This window comes from Suncus etruscus, chromosome 2 (assembly GCF_024139225.1).
Source record: "Suncus etruscus isolate mSunEtr1 chromosome 2, mSunEtr1.pri.cur, whole genome shotgun sequence".
NCBI lineage: Eukaryota > Metazoa > Chordata > Mammalia > Eulipotyphla > Soricidae > Suncus > Suncus etruscus.
The window spans coordinates 155,048,444-155,072,887 of NC_064849.1; the positions used below are offsets into that span (position 1 = coordinate 155,048,444).

The window sequence follows — 24,444 nt, forward strand, 5'->3', positions numbered from 1 at the left end:
TAGGTGGTTCCCTTGCACTTGGCCACCATAAGTTCAATCTCCAGCCCCATATATAGTTCCCCAAGCCCTATCAAGAGTGATCCCTAAGAGCAGAAGCAGAGTAAAACCTGAGAACTGCTGGGTATGCTTTCCCACATTAAAAGGACTCAAAAAGTAAATAAAGAAAACAAGGAACCAGAAGGTTAGATGCAGTTTAGTGACTGATTACGTGCTTCAAATGTATGAAGTCTGGGTTCAATGCCTGTCACCAACCTCCTTAAATAAAACTAAACCCTTACAAAGGATATCTCTAAGATTTATAAAACAGAAAGGCAAGAAGGAGGAAGTAGCAAACAAGCAGGAAGATAAACTGCCTTGCGTATGTGAGGCCCTGGTCAGTCTCTAGCATCTCAATGTACAAAGCCAGAGCCCAAAGAATTAGACCAGTAGAAACCATATACTAAATGTACACCACTGATTTACCCTAATGTTTTATTTAATGTGTATATTTCTCTCTGTGTTTGTGTGTTTAAAACACGACAGACTTCAATGATGGATGTGTTCACAGCATATGATAGAAACATAGCACAAAAATGATGGGGACATTTTTAATAACGAAGTAACTACCTTGAGGGGGCAGAACCTGTGTGTAGCACTGTCTTCCCCGTTGTGTCCATTCTTTGAATTACAAGATGATCTAAAACCATCTTCTTTTTGGCCCTTTCGAGAATATCCTCTTCAACTGATCCCTTTGTAACCAGACGATAAATATTCACCTGTACATGATAAAATAAAGCACAGTAAAAGGTTTTCGCTGATTGGAAGTCCCCAAATATTAGTACATAGACAAGCTAAGGTTATTTCTGGCCAAGAGCAGTTCACAAGTCAAAGTGATTCACAGGAGCCCATTTTCCTTTTTACAGAAGCAAAAGTCTTACATAGCAGTTTCAGGGAGCATGTGACTAACCTCACAGTCCAGAATACAGACCTAATGCCTGGGCCTCAGTGCAACAATGCCAACAGTACCCCAAAACAATACCCTGCAGTACAGAGAGAGCCATGAGATACCAATGATTAAATTAGACAGGAGCTCTATGACAAGCACTATTTTCCTAGACCTAGCAATAAGTTCCTTTGATTTAATATTTGAGAGTAGATCTTTTTTTTTTTTTAACTTTTTCTTTAGAAAAGTTCATTTGCTAATATATATTTTTAAGGAATGACACGAAATTTTTTCGGGGTGGTAGGGGAGGGAGACAGAACTAGCAGTGCTCAGGTGTTACTCCTACTCTGTGCTCTGAAATCACTCCTGGTGGAGATCTTGGGGGCCATGATGATTCCAGGTTGACCACATTCAAGCCAAGAACCTTACCTGCTTTACTAGAACTCCAGCCAAATAGCAGTAATTTTGTTTGTTTTGGGGCCACACCTGGTGATGCTCAGGTTACTCCTGGATCTGTGCTCAGAAATTACTCCTGGCTAGGGGAAACCATATGGGATGCCGGGAATCAAACCTAGGTCTGTCCTGGGTCAGCCACATGCAAGGCAAATGACCTACCGCTGAGCTAATGCTCCGGCCCCCAATAATAGTAAATTTTAAATTACCTCTCCCTCTGGGGAAAAAGGGTTAACTTTTGTTGTTTTATTGTTATTTTGGGATCACCTCTGGTGATAATCAGGGCTCACTCTTGGCTCTGCATTCAGGAATTACTCCTGATGGTGCTAGGGGACGAAATGGCATACAGAGGACTGAACCTGGGTTGGGAGCATGCAAGGCAGGGACTCACCTGCTGCACTCTGTCCAGCCCCAAAATAGTTAAATTTAAATAGTCCTACACCAGACCCCTTCATTTTAATGTGCTTCATGTAATCTAAAATTGGATGAACTGCTCCTAAGTGAATGATGAAGGACTATGATAGGTGGTTTTCAAAAAGGTAATTTTTCGAGGTCAATGGCACTATATATGTCAGGCCCTCACAGGGCCAATCTGAGAACTGGGGCTCTGTAAGACACCTCACAATGATCAAATGGGCTCATTATAGCTAAGTCAGGAGGTCCCAGAGCAAATAATACAAACACCCCCCCCCCAACTCCCCACACAGAGGGTTTGAAAGCACTTACAGGTCACTTTCTCTTTGATGCTTTCTATAATGTAATTTGCCAGGGCGCTAACTAAGTTTTCTCTGAAGAGTGAACCGTAGGCCAAATAAATTGGGGAACCTCTGGTTTAGAGCAAAGAATAGAGATAGGACTTCTTTTTTGTGAGTTTTGGTGCTTAATCACATGCTTAAACCAGGTGCTTGATCCTCGTTCTGCACTCAGGTTCACGCGTGGTGTGCTCTGGGAACCAAACAGGAGACCAGAGATGGAACTCTGGTTGGCCAAATGCAAGATAAGCACCCACCTGCTATACTAGCTCTCTGGCCCTATAGATGGGAGGGTTCTCATCCTTCTTCACTTGTAACTTCATCTGAGAAACTCTTTAATTGGTTCCAAATATACAGGTATGTAAAATGGGTTTTACATATGAAAATGAAACACTTAAATCAAAAGATTTTATTTTTTATTTATTTATTTATTTATTTATTTTGGTTTTTGGGCCACACTTGGCATTGCTCAGGGGTTACTCCTGGCTGTCTGCTCAGAAATAGCTCCTGGAAGGCACAGGGGACCATATGCGGCACCGGGATTCGAACCAACCACCTTTGGTCCTGGATCGGCTGCTTGCAAGGCAAACACTGCTGTGCTATCTCTCCGGGCCCAAATCAAAAGATTTTAAACCAAAATTTTAAGACCTCTTGCAATCTCCACATCCAATTATTGGACAGTGACCCACACTTTAATAAACTAGAATTTAAAATATAGGAACCTGGGATACTAGCATTCTGCAATAAACTGATGCTGATATATATATATTGGGGGGGCAGAAAACAGCACAGCGGGTAGGGCATTTGCCTTGCACACAGTCAGCCTGGGTTCATCTCTGGCATCTCATTCAGTCCCCAGAGCACTCCAAGGAATGACCCCTAACCACAGGACCCCTGACTCCACACACACAAAAAAAAACTATTAGAATGGTTTTTACAATAAATGTGAAAAACAAAACAAAACAAAAAAAACCTCAAACAAACCACTTGATTAGTCAAAATTTGTTTCAATTATTAAAATAAGCAGATAAAGGTATTTTAAAGGTCACATATTGACTTTAATACATGCTCTACTGCTATAAACAGTGTGAATGATGGAGAGAGAGCATACAACTCGGACACAGTTATCTCATTTCTATTAGACGTCCACGATGACTCTTGTAAACATGAACATGGTAAACATGATTTTGGTAAACATGGGTCCTTATTATCCAATTTGCTTATCAGAAATAAAATATAACTACTCCAATGAGTTTACCAATGGACAAGCCAAAATCACTACCCAACAGTGATCGTTAAAGAGATAATAAAAGTAAAGGGAAAATAATTTAAAGAAAAACCTGTTTCTTTTGTCCAATTCGATGAGCTCGAGCCTGTGCCTGAAGATCATTTTGTGGATTCCAATCAGAATCGAATATAACAACAGTATCAGCAGATGCTAAATTAATCCCTAGACCTCCAGCTCTTGTGGAAAGTAAAAAGCAGAAATCCTGTAACAAAGTATTGATATGCACAATTTAAATCTTTCTGACATGTGACTGTGTGCTGGTATAATTATTTTAAAACTGATGTTCTGACATTAAGAAGTATTAGTAATGAAAGGTATTTAGAAATTAATAAATCCAGCAAACCCAAACCCACCACCACACACATATACAGATACCAACAAAAATTACATATGGGAATAAGATATCAAGTTCTAACTGAATTCAAAACTCTTGTTTTGAAACTAATTATCTTAAGCTGCAGCAGTATTGATATTGATGAAAATGTTCAATCTTTAACATAAAATGACAGAAATCTTTCACAAATTTAAACTCTGACTTTCTTTTAACAAACCCAACCATGATTACTAATGACTAAAAATTTACAATTTTAAAAGCATTCATACCTCTGATCCTTCAGCATTAAAATGATCTAGAGCTTGTTTCCGCAGCTCCCCTTTTATTGATCCATCTAATCTCTAAAATAAGATAGAACAGATGTTACAATTAAATGTTAAAGTCAATTATTAAATCAATCATGAATAAATACCATTTCTACTATATCATATACTATTCTTATTAGTGGCTTGACAATGCCCTAGAAATCTATGCTATAAAATGCTTCCCAAGAACATAAAAACAAAGCTCCAGAGAACCTATGGTAAGAAATATTTTACTTGTATATGATCAATGATAACACAGATGTATGTCCAAAGCAAATTCTATGATTTACTCTCAAATTTTATGAATTTTTCAATTTTGTTTTGTTTACTGTGGGTTGGGAGTCATTCCTAGTAGACAGGGCTTACTCCTGGCAGTGCTCAGGAAATTATGGGGTGCCAGGGAATCTAACCTGGGCCAGCCATGAGAAAGGCAAACATCCTACTTCACTCTACTACATCTATCTTGTAGGCTCTATCATATTCATTTTTAAATACTGGGACACTCATTAAACTGATTCCCAAATTCATTAACAGGTTAAATCTCAGTTTTAAATGCAGTGATTAATCCCAGAATGGTCACGGAAGTAACAGTATCCAAGTTACCTGAGAATTTAAAATTGCAAAGTACTGTGTCCCATCCAAGATGAGCTGAATCAGAAACTCAACTAGTTGGGTGGGGGTGATGATGGCTAAAAGATGGAAAAGAGATTCAGCAGGTGCTGGAGAGGTAGTACAGGAATGGGGGGGTGTTCCCAGCAGAGCATATGGTCCCTGATTACTGCTGGGAGTGATGCCCAAGTACAGTTAGAAATAAGCTCTGAGAACAACCCAGTATAACCCCCAATCAATTATAAATTAATTAAGCCAAGTATTTCTTTTTCACAAGTATTAGCAAAAACTTTTCTAAAGAGTGGCATGACTATAACTGTGACAGAACTAAACACATTATTTAAAATGGTTCTCCCCCTGGGGCTAGATAGATAGCATAGTTGTAGGGCATTTGCCTTGCATGAGGCTGACAGAGGGTTGATTCCTGGCATCCCATATGGTCCCCTGAGCTTTCCAGGAGTGATTTCTGAGTGCAGAGCCAAAAGTCACCAGGTGTGGCTCCAAAACCAAAAACAAAGAAAAAAATGTTCTCCCTAGGTAGTGGTGTAGAAAAATGAGGCTGTGAAGATAATTGGGCTTTATAAGCACTTCTGCATGGTATTTTGAGTGAGTGAGGGCAGCAGTGAACCCCAAGTTAGGGCAGGGGTGGGGAGCTGAGTGAAAGACAAAGGATAATGAGCAGAGAGTACAACTTTTCTTCAAAAAAAAAAAAAAAAAAAAAAAGCACTAAAATTATTCTGGCAATAGCGTACTGAAATTGCATATATCTGTGACTCTATGAAAACCACCAAACATTGTGAAATATGTGGCATGGGAGGTACATCTCAATAAAACTGCATTTTTTTTTTAAGTAAGAAAATATAAATCATAGGGCCAGGAAATGACCACAAGGGGCTTGGTGTGCACATTGTGCAACATCTTGGTTTGATCCCTGGGACTGCATGTTCCCATGGAGGGTCAGAAGTGACACCTTGGCCAATGAAGTCCATGAGCACCACCAGGTATATAATGCTTCCTTCTCTTTTTTTTTTTTTTCCCAACCGCCACGCCCCCAAGATAATGATTCCTTTTCCCTCCAAATGACTCTATAGTACTTACTAGAATCGCAATTCTGTTTGTAATTATAGCTTCATGTCTATGACAAATGTCAGGTTGTAAGGCCCAAAAAGAACAGAAACATATCGAGCTGCACATTAGAAGCCTATGCTTGTATTATTGTCTGCACTACAAACAGTGTATTTTGAGTATGTTCCAGGTACTCCATAATAGTACTTTAAATAGGACTAGATTCAAAGTACTAAGATAAGGGCTACGGTGGAGAGACACTTTTGCCTTGCACACAGCGAACCCAGGACCAACTCAGGCTCAATCCCCAGCATCCCATATGGTCCCCCGAGTCTGCCAGATAAGATTTCTGAGCACAGAGCCAGGAATAACTCCTGAGCATGGCCGGGTGTGGCCCCTCTAAAAAAACCTAAAGTACTGAGATTAGCATCTGATTCCGACATTAAAACATGCTTCAGTATTCTATTTATCATACACGAATTTTAAAATAAATATTGAACAGATGAACATAAGAACTATCCTGTCTTTTGATACCTTCCAGAGTAGTCAAGTTCTACCCAACAAACTATGCATTAGATTATTTACAAGCACCTGGATTCTCAGACCCCACAACAGTAACATTCACAAAAATTGCTCTCTTTTTACCCCTATAGCCTCATCTGTCTCTTTAGCTTTAAGCATAGAAAATACTAAATAAGGAAAACAAAAAAATTAGAGATGTTCTTTATGTCTATATGTGGCGTTAAATTAAGCAAACAAAAAACTTTAAATTCCCTGGAGCCGGAGTGGGGGCGCAAGCAGCAGGGCATTTGCCTTGCACGTGCTAACACAGGACAAACCACGGTTTGGTCCCCCGGTGTCCAAGCCAGGATTTCTGAGGGTCACCAGGTGTGGCCAAAAATCCAAAAACCAAAAAAAAAAAAAAAAAAAAAAAAAGCCAAATGCTCAGGATTAAATAAATTCTATATCCCAACCAAGTCAGGTGCCTGGCATCCCATATGGTCCTGTGAGCAGTCAGAAGTAATTCCTAGGAGCAGTGCCAGGAGTGGCCCTTGAGCATGGAAGTGTTGCCTAAATCTCCCACCCCACCCCCCAAAAAGAAAAAAAAAAAAAACCTACATTAACATAATGGTAAGATAAAATGCTTACCTGAAAGGGGAACTGACGATATTTCAAATATTCTGCAAGAATATCTAACATCCGCACCATTTGAGAAAAAATAAGAACTCGGTTTCCTCGTTCTCTTAGGCGAATTAACAGCTTGTCAAGAAGAATTAATTTTCCACTACTACGGATTAAGTGCTTAAGAAAACAATAAAGTACAACTGTTATAATATGTTAAAGAACCAATAAAATGAAAAAAAAAAGGTCTACTTAAGACTTCAGTAGATTTTTTTATATTTTCATCTTTAAAAAATAGCTTATTTTGTGAACTGTACCAGGACCAAACAGCCAGATGAAAATTGAGTGAAATTAAAAAAATAATCCCACTTAAACATCAAACCTAAAGTCAACAACAGAATCAATACCCCATCTACAACAAGCTATACCCAGAGGGGAACAGCTACACTAGCATTCTGAGGGACAAAGGGGAGATACCGGACACTTGCTAGGAAAGGGGGTGGAGGGAGGAGGACAAGCCTGGTGGTGAAAATGGCCCTGATTCATTGTCACTATATACCTTAAATACTACTGTGAAAGATTTGTTATTCACTCTTTGGCCACAATAAAAATTACTGTATTAAAAATATAGCTTATTTTGGTTTTCAAACTTTTCTGACTTATGGCTTACATCTATAAAACAAAATTTTTCTTGCCCTTCAGCATTTGCTTAAGTTAAAAAATAAACTGAAAGCATTAACAAAGTTAAAAAAAAAAGTAAAATGTATTCTAATTTGGGGCCAAAGATGGCATGGAAGTAGGGGGTTTGCCTTGCATGCAGAAGGACAGTAGTTCAGATCCTGGCATTCCATATGGTCCACTGAGCATGTGCCAGGGGTGATTTCTGAGTGTAGAGCCAGGAGTAACCCCCGAGCACTGCCAGGTGTGACCCAAAAACCAAAACAACAAAAAAACTGTATTCTAATTTACACATAACTAATCTCTGATCCTAGATCCTAGCATTCAAAGCACCAGTATAACAGGATATTAAACAGGCCACTGTCACCATTCAAACGTGTCCCAGAAATGACTGGTAAAAAGCTGAGGTCAAGATAACCTTAGACTGCCACTTGCTGCTAGGGCAAAGACAGGAATTCAGTAAAATCACTACTGGTAGGACCTTTCCCCCTCACAACTATGAATGCACTAAGAAAGCTGAGGAGAGAGATCAAAGAGTTCCAAGTAGATTCAAGAGGCTTAAGTTAAATCTCTGGCACCATGTGGTCCTAAGGACTGCCAGGAATAAACGTTGAGCATTGAGCAAGAAATAACACTAGATACCACTGGAATTGATCCCAAAAGTCAAAAAACGTAATTAAATTAAAAATAGACCAAGAATTTAATTTAATCTGCTGAGTAGATTAAAATGACTCATGGCTAGGTATTTATCTCTTTAAAAATGATGAAAATAATTAGATAAATTGTAGCTCAAAAACCTCTTTAAGAGTTAAACGTGGAGCTGGTGAGGTGGCGCTAGAGGTAAGGTATCTGCCTTGCAAGCGCTAGCCAAGGAAGGACTGCAGTTCGATCCCCCAGTGTCCCATATGGTCCCCCCAAGTCAGGGGCGATTTCTGAGCACTTAACCAGGAGTAACAACCCCTGAACATCAAACAGGTGTGGCCCAAAAAACAAAACAAAAAAAACACACACAAAAAAAGAGTTAAACGTGTAGCTCAGTGGTAGAGCTACCTATGGTTTGTGTATGCGGCCCAGTGTATAATCCCCAAGAAAACAAAACTAAAATAAATTTATATTGCAAAGATTTCCTTAAGACTTTTATTAATGACCATTATTTAATATATCGGTAAGCCAAGTTAATTTTAACCAATATATTAACATATTGTACTTTTTTATTCATAGATAAAATAAAGTTATAGAATTTTGCTTGACCAAGTAATATTTCAAAACTCTTACTTGTAAGGCCTCCTGCTTGTTATAGAATTCATTATTATCCGGTGGTTTAATGAGGTAGCAATGGTTACAACATTTCTTTAGCTCCATCATAATGTTCAAAAAGCCTGAGGTACTGCCCTTGGAGCCTTTGCTGAGGGCTTTGTAATTCCTAGTTAATATCCATCTGTTAAAATAAAATGAAAATAATGTTAAATAGCATACTTGACAGAGTGAATTCTAAAAGCTTAACAAAATAAGATAAAGTATTAAAGCAATAACTGGACCTAAAAAGTTCACGACTGAACAAACATCACTCACAAGAAGTAAGAACCATATTTACAAGACTAACAAGGAGGAACGGCCAGTATCTAAATCATTAAATATAATAAAAAAAGCCTTGATATATAAGAGTTGGTACAAGTGGAATGTGATAACCCTCCCACCTCAAATTCAATTTAAAAGCAGTCCACAGTATTCTATACCTTAACTTCCTGTAGGTTTTATATTAGACAGTTAGATGCCTGACTAGGCACTGTGTACAATAAACATAATTCTAAAATACAAATTAAGAAATTGTAAGGGAGCTGGAGAGATAGCATGGAGGTAAGGTGTTTGCCTTGCATGCAGAAGGATGGTGGTTCAAATCCTGGCATCCCATACAGTCCCCCTGCCTGCCAGGGGCGATTTCTGAGCACAGAGCCAGGAGTAACCCCTAAGTGCTACAAGGTGTGAACCAAAAACCAAAACCAAAACCAAAACCAAAAAAAAAAAAAAAAGAAAGAAATTGTAAGAAAGATGGACTTTCTATTATGCTTTATCAGATTTGGGGAGTATGAGGGTGAGGGGAAGGTAGCTTTGGCCCACACCCAATTGTACTCAGCAATCACTGCTGGCCAGACTCAGGGAAACCTAGGCTGCTCTGGGATCAAACTATCCAGTGTTATCGCCTGTGTACTTTCTCTGGCCCCTTCCTTTTTAGCTTTGAACATTTTTATAACAAGATCCTGTAATTTAGGGCCGGGAAGGTGGCGCTAGAGATAAGGTGTCTGCCTTGTAAGTGCTAGCCAAGGAACGGACCGCGGTTCGATCCCCCGGCGTCCCATATGGTCCCCCCAAGCCAGGGGCAATTTCTGAGCACTTAGCCAGGAGTAACCCCTGAGCATCAAACGGGTGTGGCCCAAAAACCAAAAAAAAAAAAAAAAAAAAAAAAAAGATCCTGTAATTTAAATAGTAAATATATTTGTGTTGGCACTGATGAGTGACTCTGTTCTTACACATGTGAAACGTGCAAATATACCACTAAGGTAGATTCTGGGCCTTAAATGTATTTTTAGAGCACTTACAAATTTCAACATAAAAATACTTGGGAATTCAAATGCCTGTAGCAATAATTTTTTTTTTGTTTTGTTTTTTTGTTTTTGGGCCACACCTGGCGGTGCTCAGGGGTTACTCCTGGCTGTCTGCTCAGAAATAGCGCCTGGCAGGCACGGGGACCATATGGGACGCTGGGATTCGAACCAACCACCTTAGGTCCTGGATCAGCTGCTTGCAAGACAAACACCGGCCCCAGCAATAAATGTTGTGCAAATTAAACGGTTGAACAGATAGCAGGAGATCTTCCCTTTTGTTTCTTGACAATTTACCACACAAACCACTAACAATTTTGGTTTTTTTGTTTTGTTTTGTTTTGTTTTTTGTGAGGTGGGGGATCACACCCAGAGATGCTATAGAATTGCTCTGCACTCAAGATTACTCCTGTCAATGTGCAGGTATGCCAAACCCAGATCAGCACACAGAAGGCAAGTGTACTGACATGTACTGTCTCTCCATTCCCTAGAATAATATAACAAACAAATATATCAAATGTTCTTGAAAAAGAAAATAAGCCCCAATTTTTTTTTATTTTTATTTATTTATTTATTTTTTTTTTTTTGCTTTTTGGGCCACACCAGATGATACTCAGGATTTACTCCTGACTATTCGCTCAAAAATTGCTCCTGGCAAGGGGGACCATATGGGATGCCATGTTTTGAACCAAGGTGTGTCCTGGATCAGCAGTGTGCAAGGCAAACATCCTACTACTGTGCTATTGCTCCAGCCCCTTGTCCAATATTTTTAATTACTTTTAATTTTTAATCTACTTCTAGTAACTTTACAATGATCAGAATTAGATATATAATATCACAGAATACTAAAATTTTCTTTAAAATAGACTTAATGTGCATAGAAATAATTTAGTCTATGTCCCCACCCATATCCTTAAATTTAAATCTCCTTGTCTCACAGTGTCATGAATTCTAAGTTTATAATTTTACTGCACAAAGATGCTTTTTAAGAGGCAAACAAGTTGAGGAGAAAGACTTCAAACAAATTTTAAAGCATGAACATGAGTCCTGTTTATAGCTTACTTGTAATATTGTTTCTGTAAAGCACTCATTTCCATTCTTAAAATCTGTTCCACCTTGGCAGGAAGAGATTTCTCCACATCTTTCTTAACTCTGCGTAACAGAAATGGCTCCAGTTCTTTGTGGAGGCTTGCATAGCCATATTCTCTACCTTTGCCATGCTCTTCCTCAAAATCTTCCCAGGAAGAAAACCTTTAAAAAGCAAAGATAATAGTTAAAACATTGCTGTACATAAGATTTACCAAATTTGTCATATATAAATAAGAATCAAACTGTTTTGAGAAAAAATAGCTAAAATGAGTCAGATCTAAAAAAATCATTCCTAAGAAATCCATGATACTGATATATGAGTTGCTTATAAAAACTATGGTTTTCCTTGATGAAATAAACATTTTAAGTATTTTTTATTTTTTTGTTTGTTTTGTTTGTTTGTTTTTTGGGTCCCATCTGGCAGTGCTCAGGGGTTACTCCTGGCTATTATGCTCAGAAATCACCCGATAGGCTCAGGGGACCCTATGGAATACTGGGATTTGAACCACCGTCCTTGTGCATGCAAGGCAAACGCGCTACCTCCATGCTATCTCTCCGGCCCCCATTTTAAATATTTTTAAGTTCTGGGGATAATTATCAAAAAATATCAATTTAAAGAATTAAATCAACTAGAAGTTGTATGTATGTTAGTGACTTGAAAAAGTTAATTATCTCAGTCAGCACTATAACAATAATACATGGAAATGATCATTGGATGAGAATTGGGTACTGGAAGAAGGTAAAGTGAAATTTCTGATAATCAAAACCATATTGCAAGTGTGTGTGTGGGGGGGAGAGAGAGGGAGGGAGGGAGGGAGGGAGGGAGGGAGGGAGGGAGGGAGGGAGGGAGGGAGGGAGAGAAAGAAGGAGGGACGGAGGGAGGGACGGAGGGAGGGAGGGAGGGAGGGAGGGAGGGAGGGAGGGAGGGAGGGAGAGAAAGAGGGAGGGACGGAGGGAGGGAGGGAGGGAAAGAAATCTACCACAGAGGCAGTCAGTGGGGGACAGGAGGAAAAGTAAAGACATTGGCCAAAGGAAATTGGTGTAGGACATTGTATAACTAAAAATCATAAACAACTTTGTAACTATTTCACAGTAATTTAATTAAAAAGTTATTAAGAATTTAATTATCCCAACTTATTCTTTTCCTCATTTAAAAAATTGGATTTGTTGTAATTACATAGCTTAAACATTCTTATAAAAACTGTAGAAAGTGTTTTTACAAGTTAAAATGGTTTCCTCCGCCTCTAAATATCTACTGCCCAATTATTTTCAGGTAATAAATTATTTTACTGCACATATCCACACTGGTTAATTTACTGCTATCCAGCCTACAAAACTAAAATCAGAACTGTACTGCCCATGCTTCTTACTTTTCTGGCATGATGAAATGGAGCAAAGACCAGAGCTCTTTAAGGGAGTTCTGCAAAGGTGTTCCAGTGATGAGGAGACGGTGATTGGACTTGAAGTCTATTAAGGTTTTATACAGAAGAGAGTCGTCATTCTTTAATCGGTGTGCTTCATCAACACCTATAAATGCCCAGTTGAGACCTCCAAGGAATGCCTTAATGAGACAGAGCATAGTTAATTCTGAGAACAAACATAAAATTTATCGAGTGGGGAAAATTAAGATGAAAAAGAAAATGCATAACTTTAAAGATTACTTGGAATTCTCAAAGTTAACTCGACATGAAAGAAAAAAAATCTTCCATGGTTAATTAGCCATTAACAAAAAGTAAAATATCAAATAAGTTTTTACTAGCTTACATATTTTTTTTTTTTTTTTTTTTTTTTTTTTTTTTTTTTTGGTTTTTGGGCCACACCCTGTGATGCTCAGGGGTTACTCCTGGCTATGCGCTCAGAAGTTGCTCCTGGCTTCTTGGGGGACCATATGGGACGCCGGGGGATCGAACCGCGGTCCGTCCTAGGCTAGCGCAGGCAAGGCAGGCACCTTACCTCCAGCGCCACCGCCCGGCCCCTACTAGCTTACATATTAAAAGTAAAGGAAGATTAAGTTCAAAAAATATTTTTATCCTAAGGCCAATAAAGCCTTCCTTTATATACTCAACAGAGAAAATGTGACACAAATTTAGAATGATGTATTCTGTATAATCTGTATTCCAAATACAGATATAATTAACACAGTGCATAATTTTTATGAACTATATATCAGAAATCACTCCTGGCAGGCTCAGGGGACTATATGGGATGCCAGGATTTGAACCACCATCCTTCTGCATTCAAGGCAAATGCCCTACCTCCATGCTATCTCTCTGGCCACAACGAACTATTTATCTTTTTTGTTTTTTCTTTTTGGTTTTTGGGTTACACCCACAGCGCTCAGGGGTTACTCCTGGCTCTATGCTCAGAAATCGCTCCTGGCAGACTCGCGGGACCACATGGGATGCTGGGATTCGAACCACTGACCTTCTGCATGCAAGGCATGCTTTACCTCCATGCTACCTCTCCGGTCCATAGCTTAAACATTTTTTTTTTTTTGTCTCTGACTTAAAGCAGGTACCAGGTTCTGCACTTTAATAACTGTTATCTTGAACAAGATCATTAATGTCTCTGAGACTTGATCTTTTTTTCCTCAGTAACGTTAGCATTGTAAGTAAACAATTAACAGAGATCAGTAGCTATAAAAAATAATAGCTAGCCATGAAACATATAGCAAATAAAGATATTATTAAAAATAAAAAAGTTAAAACAACATATAGCACAGTATGGCAAGTAGGGTAGGTAAATTCCTCCTCTATTAAATACCCATCAATCAATAACTATAGGTAGCAGGTTTCACAAAATCAGAAGCCAGCAACTTTTTAATTCAAAGTGCCAGATATAAACATTTTACTCTTTGTAGATCAATATTCAGTGGTCTCTTTCAGATACACTTTGTGTTTACAATCCTCTAGAAATATAAAGCCAATTAACTCAATGGTCACTAAAAAAAAAATTAAACCATATTTGACCCATAGGCTGCAATTTCCCTACTCTCTAATTGTCTTTTCATTCTGTCCACAAATTATGATATAAGAACTAAAATGCATCAAAAAGAAAAACATTATTAATACATACCTTATCCTTCAATAAAATTTCATAAGTTGTTAACAAGATATTGAATTTTAACCTTTTGGTCTGGGGATGCATCCATTCATGAGTTCTTATCTGTCAAGAAATTTTAAAGACAATTCAAAACCAAAAATTAAGAAAAGCAATTTTTACTTAAATACTTAAAATCCATAAGCTGCATGCTTTTTGTAAAAAAAAATATTAATTATTACTCATAGTCCAAGATGCTACAAAGATGTTATAAATCAAAGCAGAGAGGATCATAATAAAGAACCTTCATTTAAGATTAAAAATAATTATCTTAGCAGTATTTATGGATAAAATATGGCATCTGGGGTTTGTGCCATAATTGAGAGAATAACGTGCATAGACAAAAGTTAAACAAAACTGACAATGAGTTAAATTTTATGTTGGGGACACTGGGGAGTACAGCTGTAAGGTGCTTGTCTTGCAAGCAGCTGACCCTAGTTTGATCACCCATGGGGGCCACTCCTGAGCCAAGCCACTACCCTAATGTAGATCAGAGCACATCCTACACCAAACCTAACAGAATAACAAGACTTGACTACATCTCTAAATATGTGATCGAATGACTTACCATGTTTCTGCTGTTAATATCACCTAGATAAACAACAGCATTCATTTGAGAAGCCCAGGTCTGAATTTCCCGTTGCCAAGAAGTGAGAGTGGAAAGTGGAACCACTAATAGGAAAGGTCCATATAACTGATGTTCATGAAACAAATAGTTCAGGAATGAGATGGTCTGTATTGTTTTCCCAAGGCCCATTTCATCAGCAAGTATGCAACTATTTCCCCTAAAATGTTAAAAACAAAAATATTAGTTCAAAAATTATACTTCTATGTCTTGGTCACCTCAGCATTCATTATTTACTACAGCCAAGACAATAGTCCATAAACAAATATAATATAAAGACGTAGCACATGTAAGTACAGACAGAAGGCTCATACATACAAATACAATAAAGTCATTAAAAAAAAATGAATAAGGAACCAGAGAAATAGCTCACTAGCTCTGCATTCAGGAGGCCCAATTTTGATTTCAGGTCCAATCCAAGGCACAGCAGGGCCACCTCCCCAAAAAAGGAATAAAATCTTAACCATTTTAACAACATGGATGGATCATAAGGGTATGATGACAACTAAAACAAGTCAGAGGAGAAGACAAACTAATACTGTAACAAGTTGATATTGTAGATTCAGATCAGAGGGACTTAAGAGTATAGTTGAAATTATTAAAGGGGATTAAGACTTTGATTCCCAGTTATAAAATCAGTCACAGAGCACAAATGCACAAAGATCTTAAAGATGTTAAGAGGCTGTCTATAGCATTATAAATTAGAAAGCTGCTAATAGTAGACAAGAAATAAGATGTATGATCGTTCTGCATTATATAAAATGTCACATGATGAGGCAGAGTGGTGGCGTAGGGCATAAGGCATCTGCCTTGCTCGCGTTAACCTAGGATGGACCATGGTTCAATACCCTGGCATCTCATATAGTCCCCCAAGCCAGGGGAAATTTCTGAGCATATAACCAGGAGTAACCACTGTGCATTACCGGATGTGGGCCCAAAAAAAGTCACATCATTATGTCGTGCAACTTAAACTGACAGAATATTGCATATCAATCAATAATAAATGTTAACTAATACACAATAATCAAATTACAAAGATTTTTTATATAACCCATGAACAAGTTTATATGAACCATAGGAAAATTAATCTGACAGAAAACATATACAGTTATTACTTTCTAAGAGTCCTCATATACGGAAGGTGAGAGGATAAAGCCTGGGGCTTGTGCATAAAGCTGTGAGTTGGGTCCCCAGCAACCCACTCATATGGGTGAATGGAGGAGCTCCTGAATTTCTGGGCTTGAGAGCTGAACCATATGCCCATACGCCCAGGAGTAGCCTCAGGCCCACTGACACTCTCAGGAACACCCCTACCAACAATAGGGGAAGAAGTTGATCATCTCAAAAAAAGAGGCTTACTAGCTACTTTTAATCATTAGCCAAGAATACAGTTCATCTACTCACAGGAGAGTAAAGATTAAGTAAAACGTAAAGTAACAAGAGCAGGGAATAAAAGTTGTTTTTTTTTTCTTTCAAGTAGTTACCCATCTTGAGGGAAGGAAAGAGTATGTAAGCAGTAGGAAGTGAAACAGTCCAGGATGAATGTTGGATAAAGCTTATACAAGATCTGTTATTCAAGTTCGATAACCTTTTTATTTTTGATAACCTTTTTTTAAGTAATACAAATAGGTTAAACTCCAAGTCCACTAATTTTCTTAGTATACAATAAGGAATAGTGTGTGTGAATAAGGGTGGGAGGATATAGGGGTATGCAGGCACATAGCATCAGGACATTCAGAGACCAGCATAGCAACAGAAAAGTATGATCTTCTTTATGTTGGTGAATATCTCTCCCAAATCCACTATTTTTACATTTTCCCTCTCAAACTATAAAGTTCCAAAAATACTTACTTGCACCAAGAGTGAGCAAGCCAATTTAAGCCATTTAGCTGATAATCTCTTAATTCTAAACCTTCATGCCCTCCAATATAAGATGGCTGTTTCTTCAGGGCTACAAATCTTGGCCTTTGTTTTAACACCTTTAAATATAATGTTAATATGTAAAATTATTAAATGATATTGTTAAGTTAGCAAATTTTTAATTATAAATATTATATCATTTAAACTTAAAGTGTTTTGTTTGTTTTGGGATCATACCCAGCAGTGCTCAGGGGTTATTCCTTCCTGGCAGGCTTGGAGGACCATATGGGATGTCTGGATTCGAACCGCGGTCCATCCAGTTTTGGCTGAGTGCAAGGCAAATGCCTTACCACTATGCTATCACTCCAGCCCCTTAATCAAAGTTTTATTAAAACTTATCATTAAAAATTTTTTATTAAAAAGTTTATTAAAAAGCAGGAACGACAGCACAATAAGTTGGGCATTTGTCTTGCATGCAGAAGACGTGGCTTCAATCCCCAGCATCCCATATGGTCCCCCAAGCCTGCCAGAAGTTATTTCTGAGTGCAGAGCCAGAAATCTGAGGTTAACATCTGAGCGCCGCTGGGTGTGTCACCCTCCAAATCAATAAAAGTGATAGTTTTAGCTTTACCATAATTTTTCTCCATCTTAATTCACAAAACCCAGAAATTTCATCATGAAAATATCAGAGGAATCAAATACTCTTTGCTTTATAAAAATAATGTACGCTGAAATATTCTGCCCATTTCTCCAAAATATGACAAGAAACAAGCTCTTGTTGAAACACATGTCCCTTATGTATTGCTCAAGAAAAAGCTAAGCTAAATTCTTCCAAAAGGATGGGGTCAGCGAGGTGGCGCTAGAGGTAAGGTGTCTGCCTTGCAAACGCTAGCCAAGGGAGGACCGCGGTTTGATCCCCCGGTATCCCATATGGTCCCCCCAAGCCAGGGGCAATTTCTGAGCGCTTAGCCAGGAGTGACCCCTGAGCATCAAACAGGTGTGGCCCGAAAAACAAAAACAAAAAACAAAAAAAATTTCTTCCAAAAGGGCCAGAGGGCTAAAACAGGGGTTTAAGGCATTTTTGCCTAGTATGTGCTGATCCCAATTCGATCCCCAGCACTGCATATGGTCTGGTCCTCTGAGAGAATTCCCAGGAGAGACCTTACCTAATCAAAGAGTGAGCAGTAAGCCCTGAGCTAATAATACAGGTGTGACGTTCACCTCAAAAAATAGGATAATTTAATAATTTTTATTTTTAAACTTCACTAACTATTCAGCCTCAAAATAAACCATAAAACACTTCTTATTTGATTTCTGATTTCCAATTACCAGTCTGAATTTAGTTCAGCCTTACAATAAGAAATTCTATTAAAAAAATTCCGTTACTACATAAGGCTCCAAATTATAACTACAATATAGAGATCACTTATTAGAAAAGGTAGCCCTGTAATACCCATCTCTTCTAGTTACATACAATCATTCTCATCTGTACATCCTATTCTTTCCTTTCTTCAAAGTAAAAAGCAAGCTAATATTTGAACCATGAGAAGTATGTTTTGTTTCCAAGAAATTTTCCCTATTTGCCCACAACATCCACCAAATTACCTTTCCGACATTTTGACTATCTATGGCTAAAGGATGAGGACACATCTAAGATTACATAGCAATTACAGAAACATAATTTTATGTCGAATTTACCGATGAAGCAGTTCACCTCTCCTCCCTCCTTTAGCCTATTTGAAATCAGGATCCAAATCTACTTCAGTTCAAGCATAGATGTATTTTTAAAAGTAAAAACTGTTTAACTGTACTCACTTTACAATCTTTAAAAGGAGTGGTTTTTGATTGATTCCTGCTAAAATACTCATCGATGCAGGGCTGAAACTTTTTGGAAATGAGAGCTCCATCCTCCCAGCTGCACTCTGAATATGGAAGTCCCTGCCATTTGCAATAATAATCAGGATAACCAGCTGCTGATTTTTGATTGGAATGAGCTGCGAAACAAATTGGGTTATTTTAATTTTGCACTTTATCTTGGTTGAGGCAAAATTCTTATTCAAAGCCATTTAAGTACAAAAGTGTCACTTGGCTTAAAGTACTCTATAAAGCGTATTACTGTACTCAACATAAAAGCAGTATACCCAAGATTTTTCCAATGATTTAAAATGGTGAAAAGATTGCACATTTCACTAGAATCATTACTAACCAATTATCCGCTCCACTATTTGATATTGCTTATGTAGATCATCTGTCAGTTCCTGCTGACAATTATAGTATTCCACATCTTCTGGAGAAGCATTTTTCAACCTGAAAGAATGAATTAAAAGTTAAGCTAAAATCATTTTGCTAACCAATTATTTACTACATTATTTGAACTTGCTTATTCAGATTTTCTGCAAGTTCTTCCCAATTACATACGTTTTCTCATCATCTGAGAAAACATTTTCAATCTGAAGAATTCAAAGCTCTAAACAGAACTCAACCTTCCCTAACACTAACTGTGACAAATGCCCTGCAATTTTGCCACTTATCATATGAGTTATCTTTGAATTAAGAATTAAAACTAAGTATCATTAACTTTTCACTTTAATATCCTTAACTCAAGCCATAGTTGAAGCTTAGTAGCAGAGTGCTGGCTTTGCAGGTCTGAGGCCCTGGGTTTGATCCCCGGTACAACAAATAAATATAATTTATGAATACACTTATGTTCTGGCTAAGAATGTATTAGATGACTGTGAATGTACTAGACATGACTACTTCTAAGTTCTCCTCTACCTTATCATTTGCATTTTTATCAACAAAAATACGAAATAGTGATCTTTAAAACTATTTTAAAAAATAAGTATGGAAGAAGCCTGAGCAGAAGTAGGGAGCACGGAGAGATGGCAGATTCAAGATTAAATTCAGAGCAGTTTAAGGGGCTGCTTAAAAGGTTAGCCTAGAAGCTACCCATGGTGGCTAGGGTGTTTTATTATTAATAAAGCTTCATGTCTCCTGAAAAAAAAAAAAGTAAGTATGAAGCTGGAATTCTACAATGTATACTTTCCTCACATATGTCCAACCAGGGTTCGAAACCTGAAACCCAATATGGTCCCACAACCTCTGCCAGGATTATTCCTAAGTACAGAACCAGGACTAAGCCTTAAGTACTACCAGGTGAGCCCCCCCACCCTAAAAAAAAAAGTGGGAGATAAAAAGAAAAATAAAGGCTGATGCAAACACATACCATCTTTTTGTTTCCTGATCTTTTTTCTTATAATTATCCAGTTTCTTCATTCCTCTGACATTCTGCTGCTTAAGAGTTTCTTCTGTCTCCCAAGTATTATGAATATGGGACCATCCTTTCCACTTAATTAGATACTGAGTCTCTCCTTGTTCTTTATTTTTTTCAAATCCTGCATTTGGGTCACCATCTGCTTCAACTGCATAGATGGTTGTAGTAGCACCAGTAGCTGAAATAAGAAATCACATGAAATGTTACTTACTCCTTTAAACTAAGCAACTTACAGACATAAACAGAATAACATATAATCTGCTAAGTATCAAAGTATAAAAGGTTATGGAAATCTCATTTCCTAACAGTAACATTTTCAACTTTAATCTCCTTTATTTTAAAACCCAGTGATGCACCTGTGCCCTCTAATGCTGACACTGTACAGCACTTGACAACAATCGATGGTTAGGAGGACGGAAGACTTTTATCATTATCTTCACAAACTACATGTCCACAAGAAATTCATACTCCTATGTCCAATGCAGCATCATTACTTATAATAAGGAACTATCCATAAGTAATGAGGGACATATATACATAAAGCCACATATATTCATATACAGAAACTAATCCATCCAATCTCTGAACGCTGGTCCACCTTTTGTCGTCCCCCCCTGCCCAGTTCAAAAAAACCTAGAGCCACTTGTAACAACCCGATAGACTTCTAAGGGTATTATACTAAGTAAATTAAACAAAACCGAAAGTCACTAAAATTGTAGAAATAAAGATCAGTTTTGTAGCTATAGGAATGTGGTAAATTTAAGGAGTTAAAGCTGCTCAGAAGGACAAATTCTGAGTTGAAGTAACTGATATGAAGTACAATGTCATGACTATAGTCAATGCTGCTATGGAGTATATTTCTAAGATGCTAAGAGTAGTTAATTTTCACAAAAAAAAAACATGTTTACTTTGATTGCACGAGGTGAAAGATATTAACTTATTATAGTAATCATTATGTTATATGCTGTAAGTTTACACATTCTGAACATAAATTATTTCCCAATAAAAGAATACTCTTGCACATCAAGATAACTAAAACAGACCTACATATCTCAGATAAGAGAAGTATATATATATAAAAGTTGAAGTACTTCTGGAATTCAAAAGAAAATTATACTACTTGTATGACAACTAATACTTAAACACAGCAATAGAAAGTCTAAAATACATGTTAAAATTTTTCTGATGTTGAAAAAATAAGACAGTGGATTAGGTGCTTGTCTTGCATAGCTTCTTTTATCAGCATCCATTATGGGCCTCAGCCCAGAGACATAAAAATTTTCCTTTGATTATTTTAAATATTTAAAGTGAGCTTATTTGTTTTCAAGGAAGAAAATACACAGACCTAGCAAAGCCTTCCCATTTCTGCAGGTCACTGCACTTGGTGTTGGGGCGGAGTCTGAGGTCACTTTGGTCAAGTGCCATCAGAAATATACCTAATGCTGCTGAGAGCCAAAGTGGGGAATGTAGAATGGGATGTAGAAAGTGAGAAAAGTGGTAGACAGTACCAAGGGCGTATTTAAGCCCTCATACAAGCTAAGCATGTATTTACACTATATTCATCTCCCTTGCCCTAAAGAACACCTTACATTTTTTAAAAATAGGAGAGGGTGGGGCTGAAGACATAGTATGAAGGTAAGGCATTTGCCTTTCATGCAAGAGGTCATCGGTTTGAATCCCGGTGTCCCATATGGTCCCCCGTGCCTGCCAGGAGCAATTTCTGAGCCTGAAGCCAGGAATAACCCCTGAGCACTGCCGGGTGTGACCCAAAAAACCACAAAAAAAAAAAAAAAAAAAAAAATAGGAGAGGGTGTGTGGGGTCATACCAGCAGTACAGAGAGTTGATTCCTGGTTCTGTGGTCATATGAAATCTAGGAATTCCAACCAGGGCTGTAGCCAATATGTGGCCGTTGGTCAGAAGTACCTTACTTTTTGGACTGTTTCTCTGGGCTGGCCAAAGAATACTTATATAAAAGCAACAGAAATTCACCTTTTTGTCTTTTAAAATTAAAAAAAAAATCTTCAAGGAATAAAATTTACCTTAAGTAAATATTAGTCCAACAACTAAACAACGTAATTCTAAATACCTCCTTTCCTTCCAATCCGACAATCCATGAACCTTTCTATGGTCTCAAACTCTTCTTCCTCAGGTTGAGGGACATCCTCGCCACAAACTTCCAGGAGGTCATCAGAATCTGTTTTCATCTCCTCATCTTCCTTATAGCTAACATTGACTGTTGCTTGGCGGCGAGAACTTCTTTTATCATTATCATAATCTTCATCGTCATCCTCTTCCTCAGACGAATCAAGTTGTCTCTTTTTTTGACCAAGAAGTTTTTTCCCATTTTTTGACTTCAATCTAGAAAGGGCAGGGGAGAAATGTGTTACACGAAGATTGACATAAAACAAGTCATCTGTAATAAATTGCAAACACAAAAAGCCAATGCTTCCTGTAATCACTCACTTTGTGATTAAAATGAGAAAACACCTTACTTACCTGTTTTGAGGTTTTCTGCTTTTAACTTTGTTTTTTGGCTCATAATCAGATTCTGTCTCATCACAGCTGCTTTTTTCTCCTTCTTCTTCAGATCCAGAATCTGAGCCAGACTGTGATGGAGACCCAGACCCAGACATCTGCCAGTCTTCACTGTACATAAAAAAAGACCAAATATCTTTATGGTTAAATCATGTCTTTGTAAAAATAAACAGCTAACATAAAACAAGGTTGAGGTTCAAACTTGACCCCTAATACCTCACAGTCCTCTTAAGCACAGAGCTGGAATGGAGGTAGCCTTTGAATGCTGTGCCAAGTGTTACCCTCCTCATTAAAAAAAGATGCTTTTTATGAATACCAAAAATACATAAATGTAGACAGAAGAGAACACTGAAAATATTATTCATTGATTTCTCTCACAATTTGCATTTTGCGATCATTTAGTTATACGTCAATGAATGGCAAGTAAATCCTATTTTGATTCTAATTATGGATAAAAATATATCATGCCATTTTTAAATCATGGACTTTAATTTTGAAAAATTATAAACTGACTAATTTGTTCTCTCAAAAGTTTTTAATCCCTTCCATTCCTAGTTCACAGAGCCTCCTAGGGCAGATGCAGTGGGCAAGTAGGTATGCATATCCACTAATGTTTGGGAGTTCCTCAAGAAGGATCAAGTCAGGGGCTTTCCATGTGTTCCAACCCTTTTAATACCTTCATGGGCCCAGTCTAGAGATGGATTTTAAAAAGCATTTCCTTCAAAACTATTTTTTATGGTTCCTAGAAAGCTTAAAATACAATAACAAAACATATCAAACAAATAAATCCACTCAACCAGCATTAACTTTTACTATTTTGTGGCTAGTGTGTTTAAAGAAAAATTTTTCAGATGCAAGTGTTAGTGTTTTGCTCTATAGTAGACTTCAAATAAAGAGGCTCAAGCCGGGCTGAAGCGCTAGCACAATGGTAGGGCATTTGCCTTGCAAGCAGCCAATCCAGGATAAACCTTGGTTCATCCCTAGCATCCCAAATGGTGTTCCAAGCCCGGAGCAATTTCTGAGTGCATAGCCAGGAGCCATCCCTGAGTGCCACTGGGTGTGAACCAAAATAAACAAAACAAAACAAAACAAAAAGGCTCAAGCACTCACAAACTCAGAAACACATTCCCTATCAGTTTTTTGTTGCACTTCTCTTTCTCATATTAATTATGACTATACTATGAGTTACAAAGACAAGATGTTATATCTGAATATAATAAAAACATATTAGAAAAAAATATATTTTGAGTTCAGGGGCAATGTTCAGGGCTTACTGACTTTGTGCTCAGTGATCACTCCAGGAGGACTTAGGGGAACAATGGTGGTGCCGATGAATCAAACCTAGGTTTGATTCACTTGCAAGGCAATATCCTGCCCACTGTACTATTTTTCCAGCCCAAGTAAACAAATTCTCTTTTGGGGGGGTTTTGAGTGTGTGTGTGGGGGGGGATACTAAAATATGTTTGTTCTGGGAATACACCCTCGATGCTTCGGGATTATTCCTGACTCTACACTCGGGAATTACTCTTGACGGTGCTTGGGAAACCATCTGATATGCCAGGATCAAACTTGTGTCAGCCACCTGCAAGGCTAATGTCCTAACACTATATTATCACTTTGACCCAGGAAAAACAAATTCATTTTGGACAGAGCCACACCCAGCAGCCACACTGGGCCTACTCCTGACACTGTGCTTAGGGGACATTTGAGCAATGATCAGGAAGGTATGTGGTACCAAGGATAAAACCCAAGTATCACCTCAGACCTCTGAGAGCTATTTCCCTGACCCACAATTTAATGTCTTTTTTTGGTTTACGGGCCACATCTGATCAT

At 37.9% G+C, this 24,444-nt stretch overlaps 1 protein-coding gene across 1 annotated transcript in view; it reads right to left on the reverse strand.

Annotated features, from left to right (window-relative positions):
• CHD1 (chromodomain helicase DNA binding protein 1) overlaps positions 1-24,444 on the reverse strand; it is a 93,463-nt gene that overhangs the window by 27,635 nt on the left and 41,384 nt on the right. Inside the window, exons 5-19 of the mRNA XM_049769108.1 lie at positions 22,573-22,722; positions 22,163-22,434; positions 20,028-20,253; positions 19,008-19,108; positions 18,617-18,795; positions 16,793-16,920; positions 14,885-15,101; positions 14,293-14,382; positions 12,588-12,778; positions 11,191-11,379; positions 8,804-8,966; positions 6,878-7,030; positions 4,019-4,090; positions 3,468-3,617; positions 607-755 (exon numbers count right to left, since the gene is read on the reverse strand). Coding sequence (XP_049625065.1) covers positions 607-755; positions 3,468-3,617; positions 4,019-4,090; positions 6,878-7,030; positions 8,804-8,966; positions 11,191-11,379; positions 12,588-12,778; positions 14,293-14,382; positions 14,885-15,101; positions 16,793-16,920; positions 18,617-18,795; positions 19,008-19,108; positions 20,028-20,253; positions 22,163-22,434; positions 22,573-22,722 — 2,430 coding nt within the window. The remainder of the gene's footprint in view (positions 1-606; positions 756-3,467; positions 3,618-4,018; positions 4,091-6,877; positions 7,031-8,803; positions 8,967-11,190; positions 11,380-12,587; positions 12,779-14,292; positions 14,383-14,884; positions 15,102-16,792; positions 16,921-18,616; positions 18,796-19,007; positions 19,109-20,027; positions 20,254-22,162; positions 22,435-22,572; positions 22,723-24,444) is intronic.